This window comes from Mytilus trossulus, chromosome 8 (assembly GCF_036588685.1).
Source record: "Mytilus trossulus isolate FHL-02 chromosome 8, PNRI_Mtr1.1.1.hap1, whole genome shotgun sequence".
In the NCBI taxonomy this organism is placed as follows: domain Eukaryota; kingdom Metazoa; phylum Mollusca; class Bivalvia; order Mytilida; family Mytilidae; genus Mytilus; species Mytilus trossulus.
Window position 1 is genome coordinate 76752634 of NC_086380.1, and position 17900 is coordinate 76770533.

At 30.8% G+C, this 17900-nt stretch overlaps 1 protein-coding gene across 1 annotated transcript in view; it reads left to right on the forward strand.

Annotated features, from left to right (window-relative positions):
- Positions 1-10887: 10887 nt before the first annotated feature.
- LOC134682134 (neurogenic locus notch homolog protein 1-like) overlaps positions 10888-17900 on the forward strand; it is a 32849-nt gene continuing 25836 nt past the window's right edge. The window contains exons 1-5 of the mRNA XM_063541714.1: positions 10888-11131; positions 11580-11633; positions 12486-12827; positions 13484-13597; positions 14103-14225. Coding sequence (XP_063397784.1) covers positions 11050-11131; positions 11580-11633; positions 12486-12827; positions 13484-13597; positions 14103-14225 — 715 coding nt within the window. The 5' untranslated portion in view covers positions 10888-11049. The remainder of the gene's footprint in view (positions 11132-11579; positions 11634-12485; positions 12828-13483; positions 13598-14102; positions 14226-17900) is intronic.

Here is a 17900-nt window from a genome sequence, read left to right on the forward strand (position 1 = left end):
CTTTTTTCCAGCATATTAGCACACTGCGTTATTGCGATGATTTATTAAATGCTTCAAGTCATTCAATGCATACAATTGCTGGATGAACAAATTAGGAATTAAAAATCGTTAAGACAATTTTTATTTTTAATTTCTAAACAAGTTGTTTTAAATATGTTTGTAATGTATTGATCAATTTGCCACCGTTTCACAATCAAAACACGTCGTTTTATTACTGAAGGTGTACAACGCGACTATATATTTATAGGTGTAAGGAATAACTACTGAATTGGTGTTTGGAAAAGGTTATGTAAAAAATATATTCGGTGGATTTTACTTTCACTCTACATGCTCTCTACAAACGTTAATCTATTTTAGGGGGTGGTTTTGAACATACAAGAAAAAGGATGGCATATATCAAAGTGGTACGTCAACTCATACGTCGATTAGACGGCATACATCAAAGTTGTACGTCAACTCATACGTCGATAAGACGGCATACATCAAAGTGGTACGTCAACTAATACGTCGATAAGACGGCATACTCAAAGTGGTACGTCAACTAATACGTCAATAAGACGGCATACATCAAAGTGGTTCTTCAACTCAAACGTCAAACGTCGATGAGACGGCATACATCAAAGTGGTACGTCAACTCATACGTCGATGAGACGGCATACATCAAAGTGGTACGTCAACTTATACGTGGATGAAACGGCATACATCAAAGTGGTTCGTCAACTCATACGTCGATGATACGGCATACATCAAAGTGGTTCGTCAACTCATACGTCGATGAGACGGCATTCATCAAAGTGGTACGTTAACTCATACGTCGATGAGACGGCATTAATCAAAGTGGTACGTTAACTCATATGTCGATGCGACGGCATACATCAAAGTGGTACGTCAACTCTTTTTTATAGATTCATAATTGTTCTCTCGTTTCTCGTTTTTTAAATAATGTAGACCGTTGTAATAGTATTAATTTTTTGTATATACTAAATTGTGAAGCTTAATTAATCTTGTTATCTTTTTTACATGTAATACGTTAGTCAGTGTAAATAATTAGTTTCTGAGCTACTATAATAAGAACAGTGCCTTGGCTTTTTTGCTTGCTACGCTATCTCTACCTTGATCGTTTTACCAGCTCCGATACCGGCAGCATTACTAGTTTGTAACTCGACAAAAACTGTCATAATCCTGACTTGGTAAAGGCATTTTCAAATGTAGAAAAATGGTGGATTGAACCTGGTTTTATAGCACTAAACCTCTCACTTGTACTACAGTCTCATCAAATTCCGTTATATTTACAACGATACGTGAACAAAACAGACATAATAAAAGGGATGTTCCATTCGCTCTGGAAGGGTTAACAGATTTGTATTTACAAGTGGAAGCGACCTTAACGCTGATATAAGTAAAAACCTAAGAATAATTCTTAATTAGAAGGTCACATTCGAGGAAGAGATTATAATATTGTAATTACAACAATTAAAATATATCCATCGACATTCAAGAATAATGTTTTATGAATATATATAATTCTTAAATTAAACATAATAGTCTTTATCTTCTTTGTGAAGGAGGAACATGATTCAAGAAGTAATTTACACTGGACCATTCGTCTTCTGTATTATCTAATTTTTATAGAAACAATACAACCTGAAAAATACAACAAAATAGCTTACTTATTGTTTTACCTTTGAAAATACATTTTCAATTGGATGTGTGTTATATATGTACCAGTTAATTTTGTCTACATAGTTAAAAGGTGAGTTAAAATATACTGAACTCAGAGGAAATTTCATACAGAAAGTCTGTATTCAAATGGCATAATCAAAAGCTCAAACACGTCAAACGAATGGATAACAACTGGCATATTTATGACTTAATAACTCATTTTTTTCATTTCATAAAATGCAAATTGCAATAGTATGAAGGGTGCCATATGTAAAGAAGGGTTTCCTGACCCTCCGGAGAAATTAAGATAACACCCAGTTTGTAGTCGTCTATGTTATTATTGTAGTCTGTTATTTTTCCTTTTCGTATTTTTTTTTTATTAATTTTTCCTGGCTTTGATTTTTTTTGCATTTTTTTCTGTATTTTTGAAGAATTGTGTATTAAAGCAAGTTTAGTTTGACAATTAATAAGATGGTTAAGTTGTACATGAAAGGAAACCCATGATCGTTAACCTTGTACTTGTTTGACTTTATAACTATTATGATTTGAACGTTAATGATGAGCCTTATGTAAACGAAACGCGCGTCTGACGTACTAAATTATAATCCTGGTACCTTTGATAAATATTAGTATAGCCACTTTTTATCATGGAATCTCTAATGTTTTATATTAAATTATAACCACGAGGTCGATGCCACTGATGGTGGACGTTTCGTTTCCGAGGGTATCACCAACCCAGTATTCGGCACATTGGCGTTGGCATGAATATCAATTCTATAGTAATGTTTATAAATTTTCTGTTACAAAACTTTGAATTTTCGAAACTAAGGATTTTCTTATCCTGGAAAAAGATTTCCTAATCAGTATTTGGCACAACGTTTTGAAATTTTGGGTCCTCAATGCTCTCCAACTTGATTCTGTACTTATACATCCCGTCATTATGCAAACAATCATATAAGTGATAGGTTAAGCTAATTTGAAAACCACGTTTAAATCATGATTTTCTAATAAAAGAAAATATATGTACCAAGTATACGGGATGTTTAAGTACAGAATCATGTCATTTGAAACAAAAAAACATAAAAAGGCATATGCATGTACACAAGGTACATTACAAAAATACAAATAAGCCACGTCAAAAGGAGATCATCATAAATAGATTTTAATGTAAAAGTAGTATTCATTAAGACAAATAAAAGAATATTATGTGTAACACGTAGTTAGGATGACAATTTACCAGTAAAGATCCACCTTAAATGGATATTTCCAAAAAAATAGATTAAACAGTAAAAGTACATTTAATAAAGACTTTAAACGAATTCTATAAAACGTTATTAAGATCAGAATTCACGTCAGAATCTATGCATGTAAACTGGTATCCCAAAGTAATACATTTATAACGTATATATGCTTCTATTTTTATGTTGAAAAGCATTGAATTATTTCTGATATACACCTATGCATTCCACATTTGGAATGGTGGTATACAAGGTTTTAAAGTCAACAGTATTGTAAGAACTAATTTCAAAAAAAGATCTAGATTTTAAAAAATATAGAAATTATTAAGACTTTTTTTAATACACAAATGGTAAATACCACTACGCGAATTAACAGTATTCCTTAAAACTGCTTTCAGTTTGGAAATTTGTTTTGTTAATCTAATGGACAAATCTTAATAGTCAAATATGCAGATGAACCGGCATCGTATCGTTTTTTATGAGAAATTTTGTGAAGCTTGGGTTTCCAATACAAACAAGGTAAGTCCTGCGATTTGATGTCTTATGTAATGGCCATTGCAGTTTATAAATGACATCCTAAATATATTTTTTTTACTTTCCATATACAAATCCAGTAACAAGTAAACAAAACGAATTGGCTCACAATGACAAAGATGAGGTGCATCAACACAATTCAAATCAAATATGACTGTGTCTTGTACGTAAATGATAATAAAATAAGATTATTTAATTGTGTCATCTTAAGTTTAACTCGACGCGACTTTGATTAAAGTTTTAAAAAATAAAGATGTAAAAAATAATGATAAAACGCAAAGTCAACTGGCTGATGACACAATTCTTTTTTTCAATTCTAAAAGTGAAATTGCCGTAGCATTTCACATGAAAACACATTTAAACACCTTCTTGTTCAAAACTCGATAAAACTATAACGGAAGGTTAATTGTTGATATAGTGAGTATTTATATTATTTTATACTGTTCTCATTTAACTTTGTATACATTAAATGTTTGCATAGAAGAACTCCAAAAAATAATAAATTACATTTCATTTTATTTATTTTTGGAGACCAAAATATTCCTCAGTGTGGACGTTTCACTAAAACATTTATTGGCACAATAAACACTTTCAGATATAGTTTATTGCATTGCAATAAATATATGGAGAATCTACTTTCAGTTGCTGTATTTAATTATGTTTTTAAATTTCTATATTCACAAACGTAGAATAGTAAATAAAAACATATTATGGCTGATGTCATTTTAGTATACATTAACTGTGGGGAAACATCTTCGACGGATCATGCATGTACAGAATACATTTAAATAAGATTTTAATTAGTTATTTGTGTTCAATAAACAGTTTTTGTACAGGTGAAATGCAAGTTATACCAACAAAAGTCACCGTAAACAACATATACATCTCAATAACGTTTCTTTAATAATAGATAATTTGCCATTTAAGAACCTGAGACTTTTATATATTGTTTTTACAACATTATCGGAAACAGTGTGGTTGACTTCAAGCATTTTAAACAATGGCAATAGTGATTGCATATATACTAGTAAGTAAAAAAAGCATAAAATTTTCCCTCGTTTTTTGTTTTTGGAACTAACAATTAAATACCAATCATGACAGTCTTATAGAATCTGAAACAGCAAATAGTGTCCTGTCAAGCTTTTGTTCCACTCGTTTTGACAGTTGTACATGAATCATGTATTCGACGTGTGTCGTCTGTGGAGCAGGATCATCTGATTACCCCTCTTGAGCACCTGAGATCACCCCTAGTTGTTGGTGGGGTTCGTGTTGTTTATTCCTCAGTTTTCTATGTTGTATCATGTGTATTACATGTTTTCCCCATTTCCATTCTCAATTTTATTTGTTTGTTTGTCTTTTTAATTTGTAGCAGCAATAGCGTTGACAGTTTATTTTCGATTGATGAGCTTGACTGTCCCTCTGGTATCTTTCGTCCCTCTTGTGTAGGAAATATCAATCAAATTTCTGAAAAGAACATAAACAGTACGAAAATATGAGACACTAGCGAGGTTCCTTACTCGGGACAGGATTATTGACAAGTCAAGTTTTGAAGATAGTTGACTTCATGTTTCTCTTCATACAATTTGCTGGTTATTGAAACTCAAATATTTATATAAGTAAAAAGTTTAGCTAGCTATACAACAAGGATTAATCAATTATATCAACATAAGAAAATACCTGTACAAAGTAAGGTTTATGAAAGTTGTTACGAATTCGTTTGATATGTTTGAGATTTCGATTTTGCCATTTGACTTTCCGTTTTGAAGATTCTTTGGAGTTCTTTATTTTTGTGATATAACTTTTGAATTCATAAGGTGTTATAAAATATCAACTTAAAGATTGATATGTGAATGCGTCTGTATAATCAAAGATATACCTTCTTTGTCTATGCACGTAGATTTTTTTCTTGATCAATTTGATAAAAAAAGTGTCGGAATTCTCATTTCCGCTCGTTTTCTGAAATTAAGAAAAAAATATATGAATCGAAAAATAGATAATCGTACTTCATCTCTTTTGCACTCTACTGTAAATGTTATATATTATGTCAGTTCAAAAACAATGAAATTAAGGTAAAAAAATAATTTATTGTTATCTCTATTGTTTGCTATAGTGAAAAAAAAATGTACGTATGTTAAGGGGTAGCACTGTTCTTATACAGTCATCGAAAATAAAATTTGAATCAAAATTTATTGAAGTGAGAGACACTTGCATATTAAGATTACCTTGGCTGAATTTGGCCAAACTTTTGGTCCACAATGCTTTTCAACTTCGTACCTTATTTGGCCTTTTTAACTTTTTTGGATTCTCGCGTCATTGATGAGTCCCTTGTAGACGAATCGCGCACTGGCTTATATACAAAATAAAGTCTTGGTATCTTTCATGGGGTTATTTGCTAAAAACCAAGCAAAGTTATCCTTATCTCTGCCAGTAACCCAGTTAAATATAAATGTATTGATTCGGATCCGATTTTGAGGTAATCACTGTTGCCTTTACATTCTCAGTGCAGGGAAGTCAAAAGATTTTAAACGTAGGGTCGTTACTTCATCTTTAGAGAGATAACTTGAAAATCAAATGGGTGTACCATATTACTGGGGTTCGTGTTGTTTATTCTTTATTTTTCTATGTTGTGTCATGTTTACTATTGTTTTTCTGTTTGTCTTTTTCATTTTTAGCCATGGTGTTGTCAGTTTGTAGATTTATGAGTTTGACTGTCCGTTTGGTATCTTTCGTCCCTCTGTTATAAGTTATTATGAATTTTTTGACAATACATTAACATTTTTTAACATTTTGTTAACGTTTTCTGTGACTTATCTACCAAGCAACAAAAATGCATCAAACATATCTAATGAAATAATAATAAAAAAAAAATAATGATAAGTATTCCATGTTGAGTCGTTTAATGGATTATTTGTTAGACATTGTTCAAGATGACCATTTTTTTTTAAATTTGAAATCACACCATCAAGTTAATTCTTATTTTCTGCATGTTCGATTGAGAAATGCTCAGATAGCATATAGGGGTCTGAATGTGGTCATTCCGTTTTGTATCCTTTAATTTATAGGCCATTTTTCTTATTTTTTTAGAATGTTTGCCCAATATCTTTTAATTCGTTACATCTTATAACCTCATTATTCGCTGTTCTCTATGTTTGATCATTTTATCTATATTTAAAATTGAGAAAGGAAATGGTGAATGTGTTAAAGCGAGAACAATCCGACTATAGAGCAGACAACAGCCGAAGGCAGTATTTGTTTGCCATTATTCTTTATTCTGTAAATCCCAATCTACACCATCAAAAAGTATTTCAAGTTTACATCTTATGTATATGTAAAGAATGGGAAGATAATTGTAACTTGATAGTGTTTGATTAATACAATGTATTGACACTACAAACGTCTATCGGAGAGAATATGATGAAAATATGGGAATGTGTTAATCACGAAAAAATATTATGACATTTCTTTTCGTGCATATATGATTTATAGTTCTATTTTTAACAGCTAGATACTAGTATATCATACAATAAGAAGGGGGACAAGCTTTAGGACATTTGGCAATGGGGAAACCCGAAATATGTTAAAATTCAGAAAATTCCAGAAACTATGACAGTTTAAAAAAATATGGGAATGAGAGAAGAGGCAACTTTAAAGTAAGTTATGAAATATGACAGTAATTGTCGGGCAAAACGTGCGTGTCAGATTAGTGATTAATTATAAACAGAAGATGTGGCATGGAATTTAAAACAAAACATCCCCATCCATAAATTGCCAAAGAACAAAAATCCTATCCATGTTATGACTTACATTTTTATATAGAGAGTAACCCACGCCCAGTTATAACTCGAGATATAAAAATTTGTCCAAGATATTTACCTTCTTCGTTTTGGTTTTTTTTGTTTGGTTGTTTTTTGTTGTTGTTTTTTTTTTTTTGCGTTAATGACATCGTTTAACTGGACATTGCCGGCTTACAGACAAAATACCATTGAAAAGTTGGAAGATAGATTTATTATTTTTCAGTTTCTATTATTCGATTTTACAATTACGATTATCAAACAAGAAAAAAGTCAGCGAATAACGATGATCCACCCGAATTGTTTAAAGTCAATTTTCTAAGCGCTAAAACAATTTTAGGGCACCGTTACGATTGAAATTTTCAAATATGATGGTAACGGTATAGAAAAGCCTTGCAGCTGAGTAAATCTTCACAGGCTATATTTAATGAAAAATAAATTAATGAAAAGATTTTACCTATTTCTGCCGTCGCCACATTTGGATCGTTCTAATTATAGTTACGATTATCAGTTTAACATAAGTGGTACATATAACCTATTGAATTTACGTTCTCACTCTGGTTGTTCCCTGTTGAAAATATTAAATCATAGATGTCTTGTTGTGCTCAATACCGTATTATAATTTATCTTTAAAAACTCAATGTGAAAGTAAAAAAAAACTTTTTACTGATTTGTACTTTATCAAACAAAAAAGTATGAATACCCCAAGATCATCTTTAAAAATATGAAATTGAAATGATGCTTGGATGCGTAATTGCTTTAACAACCCCCGTTAATCTTTCTGAAAATAAATATCCTATGCATTTAAGTTTGTTGAACCCATCTTGTTTTAAGACACATATAAAACAGAAGATGTGGTATGATTGCCAATGAGACAACTATCCACAAAAGACCAAAATGACACAAACATTAACAATTATAGGTCACCGTACGGCCTATGCTTAAATATATAAAAAAAAAAAAAAATTGTCCTATCAAATATATATAAAAAATATAAAAAAAACATGTCTTTTTGTATTTTTTGTTGCTATACACATTTGTTATAAAAAAGACGATTAACATATCCTCTAGCTCTTTTGAACCTGCCTATCAGCAATGGAGTAAACATTTTGTAAACTTATGTTAAGTATTTTATTTAATGTTTCCTGTTTAAATTAATAAACAAACAGTCAGTGCCGTCAAATCTGAACCCCAACTTAATGAAAACATAGGTGATTTGTTATACTCTGTAAGCAACTGGCATTAGTAAATTATCTTATTAACCACCGACAGATATCCATTTATGCAAGGAATAAAACAATTAAATATAAACGGTTGCACATAGAAAAAAGACTATCAAAATGTAATAATTTTTTTTTTAAAAAGCTTGAAATTTAAAGATAATTGATTTAAACATTTTCCAAAACAAAACTTTTAAAATCCTGAGCCGATACTTATACAGAATGTGATAGGACAATTTTCGAAAACATTAGGTGCTTGGCCCCAAATCTTATTTGTATTTTGAAATAATATTTTAAAACAATATTCAATTAAATGTTAACCAATTCCTTAGTTTAATGTTTTCCCAAAAAATGCAGAAAAAACTGTCATTTGATGGTAAATTGTGTTGTCATACCCCAGTGGTCGTTTAATAACGTGCAAATGAATTAGTCATCAGCAATATTTTTTAGCTTATGTTTGCAAGAATAAAATAGATCGGCTTCTAAAAGCAAATATTTCCCTTTATTTTTCTTAATGATTTAACGGATAAAAATAGCTTTACTCTTTTAATATATCATAGCTTATTTCTCTTTATAACACGGATATCTTCTTGTTCTATTTGTTAGTCAGAAAGCTAATACAGCTACCACTTTTTTTGCCATTTCTATATTCTGAAAGTATTTGTTATATCTATTGTTTGGTATTATATTTCGAAGTTATCGTAAACAGTTATCTGATGATCAAGTGAAACACTTTCTTCATGTACATGTTTCAGACCATATGAGTATTTGGACCGTACGCGTACGGTCCGGACCGTATACATATACTCGTATGGTCCGATCATTATCATTTTTGCAGTTCCTTTGCATTTGCATTCTTTTGTAAAGTTGTTATATATTCTATAAATTTGTCCTCCCACATAATGTTTACTTTGATATCTTCAATTTCAGTGATCATAATTCAATTGTATTACAGATCGACATGCTAAATACAAGAGATTAACAGATTGAAATTACAAGTAGCGCGACTTTAAAAAAAGGTTAAAATGTAAAGTTTGTATTTCATTTAAAATTGAACTATTTTATATTAATTTGAGAGTTAAGTTACGTTGATCTGTTGTATGCATTTGTATCTAAAAAAAACATGACAAACTTCATAATATAAATCAGAACGTACGCGTACGGTCCGACCGTATGAGTATTTTGAAAAAGTACGCATGCACTCCAGACCATACGCGTACGGTCCAAAAACTCATACGGTCTGAAACATATATATATCATGTATATAGTCCTCACTGACTCAATGATGACAGCTGTGGAACTACTGTTTTAACAATATGAGGTATGCGTTCGTTTCCAATCTCATTTGCCTAAGACGGTTAGTTTTCCTACTGAAGATCAATAGTTCTCTGGGGGCCGCCCAGCTCCCTCTACAAATAAAAACTGACCGCAATGAAATGAAATAATAAGGAAAACACGTCTTTAAAATCAATAAATAAATTTTGTGTATAATCCTTACACACATTTAATCGGTTGATAATCATGTGTTTTTATTTTTTTAAGGATAAACTTAGGTAAAATTAAATAAATTAAAAATTAAAAATGTATACTCTTTGCTGGAAGAATATCAGTTAAGAATCAAAATAAGCTAAACATGCTTAAAATATTTATAGATCATGGTGTTCGTTTTTTACAAATATGGCGGGAAAAAAGCTGACTTGGACTTTTACCTTTTATATTTGCATTGGTATTAGTTGGGTCTCAAATCAAAAGAAAGAACATTAGGATTCTGCGTACATGTCGTCAAATGACCTTTTATGAGCTATTTAGTCTTATGTTTAAAGATTAATATCTATTATGGGGCAAAATATTTTACCTTGTATTCAATGACTAATGCCAAGGAGTCCGACAATTTGACACTCATTCCAAAACTTCACCAAAGTACATCCTTAGGTGCATGTTTAATTATATATTTGGCAGAAAAACGACATGATACTATCTATAATTTGACGACCTTGACATGCTCTACGCTCTAGTTAACTCTTTTTAAGATCTGAATAGGATTTAAAAGGTGTATTAATAGTGTTTAATGTGTCTCACAAAAAAATATAAAAACATATCCAAAAATATATATCAAAACTATGCATCGATACGTTTTTACAAAACAAAATCAACGTCAAGCATAACATGATTTTAAAGTTGACTTATGTTATACAAAATGGACAGGGAAGCATAGAAAATGCACTTCTTATCAATCACTTATAGAAATAAAAATAATAAAAGTTGTGGTCTGGCAAATTTCCATCAATCTGGTAAATCAATATGAGATGATTTCTGATATATTGGCACCAATATTTGTTGATGAAATCGTGCATGGTGTGAATTTAATTACTCATTTTATGCTTTCTTATGATGTAAGAATATTTTTTTTTCATGTTCACTAACTAGATTCTATATGTTTGTATTTTTTGTTATATCAAAGAAGATGTCAGTGATTGGAAATGATACAAAAGAACTACCATAACGACGAAATGTTGGTTTTTAAGGCAGTATATATAACGAGGGAAAACATATAAATCGTCATTATGTAGTTGCTGTTAATAACTGCAATAAACCATAAACACGATGAAGTTGCAGATACTTTGCGTAATTGGTTTTATCTGTGGTGTTAGTTGTATCAACCAAAATATTTTCAGAAAATATTTAGGTAAGTTAATAGAGGCTTTTTATTTTTTGATAGATGATGATTTCAACATAATGGGTTTGTTAATTGTTATAATAAATACATTTAATGTTTATTTCGTCATAAGTATTCGTTATTTTGATTAGCTAACAGCTATTTCGCGTTATTTTGAAATGAACATTCATTATACAATGACATGTTAAATTCATGATGATAATTGCTTTCACAGACACGTGCACAGGTAAATAAAAGTCACAATTGATATAAATCGTCTTTTCATGATCATAGCAAACTAATGCAATTATAAGTATAGAATTCTTCTATTAGTAAGTAATAGGATTGTAAACGCCATAATCGTGCACACATATTTAGAATGAAGCTTCATACAAATCGTAATATTTGCATTGCAATTTTTTTTTTTTCACGTTTTAGAAGTTAAAGTAATATATTTACATTCAATCCCTATTTACAGAGTTACGACAACAAAGATTGTTGGCACGAGGTAAAAAAAATAGCGAGAGTAAAGGTAAAATATGAACAAAATACATATCAATACATAAATGCATAGTTAGTTGGCATGTTGACTATCAAGAAACGTTAAAGAAATGAACAATTTGATTATCACAGAATGATCTACTGTGGATTCATCTATTGTCGTGGGTACCAATGTTCTTCAAAGAAGAACAACTTGCATGTTCGTGGACATTTAATTTCGTGAATTTGCCGAAGTCTTTAAACAAGCCTTAGAAAACTTGTCATTCATTGAACATTTTCGTGGTTCACATATACCAACGAAATCCTCGAAAATTGGTCTTCAACGAAAAATAATAAAATCCACAATAGTAAACAATTAATATCTCCTGTCAATACACTGGTCAACGTTTCTGTTAGAATTCACTACATACACAAATGTATATCGCTCATACAAGAACGTAGATAGTTTTAAAAGAAATCAAATACTTAGTTATGTTTAAAAGTATGCGTTTATCAATTGATGTCTTCTAGTTGTTTATGTCTTTTTGAATATACTCATTTCACTTAATTTGACTTTCCTAATTTGTTTTAATTCGAACGTTACTGATTAATCTTGTGTAGACGAAACGCGGGTCTTTCTTATACACCTTTCATCTACGATTATTTTATTTACAACCACTTAGTTGATGCAACGTTTTGGAGATCAAAGTTATTATGTTTTTGTGAGAAATATGTAGTAAAGCATATTTATAAAGTTACGACTATTGCAACGAAAAGTCGTCCGATCTGGATATATCGCGGCTGTGTTGTACTTCGGATGTTGATATATTGATTGATTCTTTATTCGAATATCGGGTTTGAGAGAAAATAAAACGTCAAGCTTTATTATCATAATTATTTTCAGAGAATGACATTTTTGACGATGATGAAGTGGTGACAATAAATTGCGACGAAGGGGAGGTAATCAGTGTGGAAAACGCAAACTATGGTAGTCCAGCAAAACCCCATAAACCGAGAAAAGGCGGTAAAGGCAGTAAAGGCGGCAAATCTAAAAAAGATCAATGCAGCGACCCACAGTCCTTAGCGAAAGTAAAGGGTGCATGTAATGGAAAACAAACATGTGAATTTACAGTCAGTGACCTTTTCAATGAAGACGATTGTATAAACGAGGAGATGCTTGCAGCAATGTCAGGGTCAAAGTCCAGCAATAATATGCAACTCTGGTTTGGCTACCAATGCAAACCAAGTAAGTTTGAAATGTTTACAGTTTACTCAGATATATAATATCAATGTCCTCATCGCTAAAACAAAAAGTTCCTCTAAAAGTGTATGCTTCAGAACTTGTCAGTCTTGCTGTAATATATAAAAATTTATGGTAAGAGTCAGTGTCAGAATAAAAACAGGAAAAACCTGTAGCTATTTCCAAAATAAACATGTTAGCCTTTAATGTGGAATTCAAAAAGAGAAAATTTCAAACAATGTTTAAAAAAAGGCAAACACATCTTCAGGAATAGCTGAGCAATTGTTCCTGAGCGAGAAAACGTAAAAACTAATAATCGTGTGGTTGTGGCCTGGAATTCATTTCTCGTGTGGAGATATCATACTCGTATCCATCTGTACGTTTATGACTCGTGAGAACAGGATATCGCTTCATATCACCTCTCGTAAGTCATGTGAATATTAATAATAAACCCGCAGAAGGCTCATTTACTTTTACATTGAAATTATATTTATCTTTTAAATTAAGTCATAAAGACTATAATTAAAGAAACCCGTCTGGTGTGCGTCGTACACAATTTTGATCCTTGTATATATCTATGATTAGAATATTCATGATAAAAACTGTGAAGGCATTAATTTATCTATATTTGCACATTTTGTCATCACTTTTATTCTTTTCAGATCCATGTTTAAGCTTTTACTGTGCACATGACGGTACTTGTGAACTAGCCAATCTTTTAGATTTGACCCCACAATGTAATTGCATGGGCGACTGGACTGGTGACCATTGTGACGGTATGCTAACTACAGATTATTTTAACCTACCTCTTTTTATCTACATTTTAGTTCACTAATTTTTTGGCAATAATTTCATTCCTGAAAATGAATATTATTCTATGTTAAAAACATTTAAATAAAATAGCATGATATTGATTTTTTTTGGTAATTTATCGTACAAACCATTAAATAATATCGTCTTTTTGAATTTGAATTCGTTTTTTTCCACATTATGTAAGCTTGCTTCTTATTTTTTTTAGATTGTCGAACACTTTATTCATTTATCTTGTGTCAAAGAAATTAATTTAGTGTTGCTTCCTTCAAGTCCAGCGGCAAATGTTCCATGCATATTCAGGACAAAACAAGATTGGAAAAGTCCATTTTGCCATTAAATAAAAACAAACTTACTCTAATAGGGTTACTTATTTAAATTGTGATTTATAGACAGCAATAATAGTATTCGTGTATAGCAAATAATAAAACTATTTGAAATTATGCGTACAGTGTAATTCTTTTTTCAAAGATGACCCATGTGAAACAGATCCAAAACCATGTCCTGAAAAAAGCACGTGTTCAATCAAAAGTGATGGAAGTGCCAGTTGTTGTTGTGATGAAGAATATACAGGAGATCAATGCGACGTATTAGGTTTGAATTAAATACAGTAAATTCAGTTATTATTGTGTGCATTTACTATTGCGATTATGTCATTTTATACTTAATGCGATTTTGATTTTTGCGATATTTAGAAAAGTCCTTTTTAATTCTATTAAAAAGTTTTAAAATGCAGGTTAAAAATATTGCGAGTATAAACCTGTAATGATTTAGATGAGGGATTAATAGATTATACCTAGAAAAACAATGTTTAGCTCTATTCTCAAAGATTTTTGAAGGGACTAAAACTACACTATATAGGTACTTCTAATAAACAATTGAAGTTATAAGATGGCTCGGAAAAGTTTTTGTGAAGTTATCTTTAGGTGTTCAAATATGATTGTCTATAATAAATGTTAACGGGATAATCATAATGCAAAATAAGTTATTTACCTTAGTATGGCTTAGATGTTTCTATATATCTATTTATTCGTAGTGGATGGGTGTACTGTCAATCCTTGTAAAAACGAAGGAAGTTGTACATTGAATTCTGATAGACTGGCGGAGTGCAATTGTGTGTGGCCCTGGTTTGGACCAGTATGTCAATGTAAGTATTTGCTTTTGATATCCTTAAAAAAAACTTTAAAATAAAGCTAAGCGTTTCATTTAGAACCATATATTTATATAATGACATTACTATAACAACACCAACTTTATGTGATAGAGATGTTCACCGTAGTTCATTGACATTCTAAAGTAAAACTGCTGTAAGAAAATTTCAAATAAATGCATGTTACTTCTCAGATACCATATATTTATAACCTTGTACTAAGCATTTTCCTTGAAATAAATAAACCCCGGGACGGAACATTTATGATATCAAAGTATATTCGAAATTCAACGTTTGGAAAATTTGCAAATCGAGATTAATACTGAATATAAATATTTAGAAAGGTAGACCTCCGATTCGACATTACACATTTAAAATAGACATTTACCTTCGAGTACCTAAATAGGCAGGATAAAAAAAAATCTTTAACTATTAAATCCATTGAATGTTCTTTTAACAAAATAAGTCTCTATGATAGATTGGTAAGAAGTTAACTTCCACTTTCAGCACTATTAGCTGTTCGACATGAAAACTGCCAATCATAGTCAGTTTAGATTGGAATTGAGCGTATCATTCGAGTGCAGGGTTCGTCTCCACAACCTGAGTGTTGTCATGCGAAAAAAGACGATAGGGAATTAAGGACACATTCTTCTTCTCAAAATTATTATCATCTTAGCAATTAATAGTTTATCCTTTTTATGTCATTATTATTTTTCATTCATTCAGAACTTAATATACATACTTTGAAAATTATTTTCATGTGGTTTAATTTTCATTGAATTGTTTGCAAATAAATGACCTAAGTTATCAATTAATTACATGTTTAAATTAAAGAATATTTTTATTCAATTTTGTACCAGATGATGGCAGTGGTGGTGGTGTTATTGTTGCTGTTCCTGGTACTGGTGGTGGTGCTGGAAAGAGACGCATATCTTTAGGAATCAAACACTGAGAACGACTTCGATATTATTAGTTATGCAGTAAGTACAACATGTAAGATATGATTTTACTAATTAGTTTTTATGGTATATGTGTTTTAATATCGGTGTCGTATAGTCTGTTTAACATAATGAAGTCAGGCAAACAAAAAAACCCTGATTATATGAAAATGATGTTTAACCTATATTGTATCAGGTACATTGAACGTTAAAGAATGTTCTGAATTACGCGCATCGTACGTCATACGAATCGTATGCCATATAAAATATTAAATATATCAACACTATGTATTTGAATTGATGATGGATCCAAACATTATTTACTTACAATCGTAGGAATGTGGTCTACGAGCTTATATTAAGATTAAAAACAGACAAAAAATATGTTTTGTTGCCTGCGATTTCATTCCCATTTTTTGGCGCAAAATTTACGTAAGAATGTATTTTAATGGTTACCGTAGTAATGTCGTATAAATCAAAACCGGTATACGTTCAATTGTCATAAATTAGTAAATGAAATCCTTCTTCTTTTTGACTAAAATTTAAAAAGGATTTTCGTGTTTCTTTACAATGCTTTTACATTTACGCCAACGATTCGACAAAGTCAGTCACATTTCTTTTAAACCTAGAATTGAGATAACACACAATACATGTTTTACATTTTTTGTGATATTGTCATACAAAATTAAAAGGGATCAATGAATAAAATATAATACTTTCATGCGCCCGATTTTTATGAACTTCATTTGGGAAAATGAGAAACCAAGGATGTGTTAAAATGCATCCACGTTATGTATAATATAACAACAAAATAAATAGCGAAAGAGACATATTCAAGTTCAATTGTGCAGCATGAAGTTATTTATACATATTTATGTTGTAAACATATATTTTAAATAGTTATAAATGCACCGACTGCTGAACTGATGCCATCTTTAAGGGCTAGCAGTTTAAATTATTGCTATTTACGTTTGTGCACCAGAAGAGTGGAATTTAGATTTTCTCAGCTACACTCAAATCCAAATATAGCATAACCGGGGGCTGCCTACATTCCCTTCAACAATAGACGCAAAAAAGACTTAAATGATAGAACTGAAGTCATCTTAGGGCAATGAAGAAAAAATACATGTGCATGAAACAAATTGCAACAAGAATATTGAACTCTAAGGCAAATAACAAAACCCGATTAACTGGATAAAACCAAGAAATCAATTATCAATCAATCAATGGGAATCAAAGTTAGAAATAGTAAAACTTAAATCTAATCGAAACTTTATATGCTTAGGTTTGCTTCCCCGTCAATTTGTGTTCCCTTAACCACCGAATGACATTTGTGGCAAATCCGAGTTACTTATCAAATGAACTTGCTGAATACCTTCTTAGATAAGGGATTATTTCTGTGTGTTTTACATTTCAGATTCCAAAAATAGTACCATTACAAGACATGTATTGCAAATACAAGCTTTTATAGAACTAGACTTCATGATGCTTTGATAACTTCAGTAGTTGTATCTATCATCTATAAATAAATTTTATGTAAGCATCTTTATGATGAAACACTAATGAAAGAAATACGTTCTGGAACGACAGTGATCCATATCCACAGTCATCAAAGGAAACGTTGTTAGTTCACTATGTATATTCATGCATTTTATTTTAAATGTTAGTATCAAATTGTTATTCAACCTAGGTTGAACAACATTTCATCATTAGGAGTTGTGTGTGTTTACTATAATTGTAGTTCTTTTTGTAATAAATATTTGCTGCTTTTATTTTTTAGTTATGTGTATGTGTAGCATGTTGATAATAAGATCTGCTCTCTTCGGGCGTAGTCGAGATTATATAATTTACTGCTTACTTTCCATAATTATGTGTATTTGTAAAGTTATTTGATTTATTAGTTAGAAGTAGAAAGGTGGTGAGTTTATTTGTCAAATATTTAAATTATCTGATATCCGCGGGTAAATTCGCTCCGTACACTTCACGGAATCAGCCGAATTTTGACGACTGGATTCCATGGGTGTATCAAAATAATAAAATCTCGAAAATTCTGAAATTGCAAAAAGGAATGTTCCTTATCAAATTGCAAAATTAAAAGCTTAAATACATCAAACGAATAGATAACAACGGTCATATTCTTGACTTGGTACATGTTTCGTTTTATTATGTTGAAAATGGTGG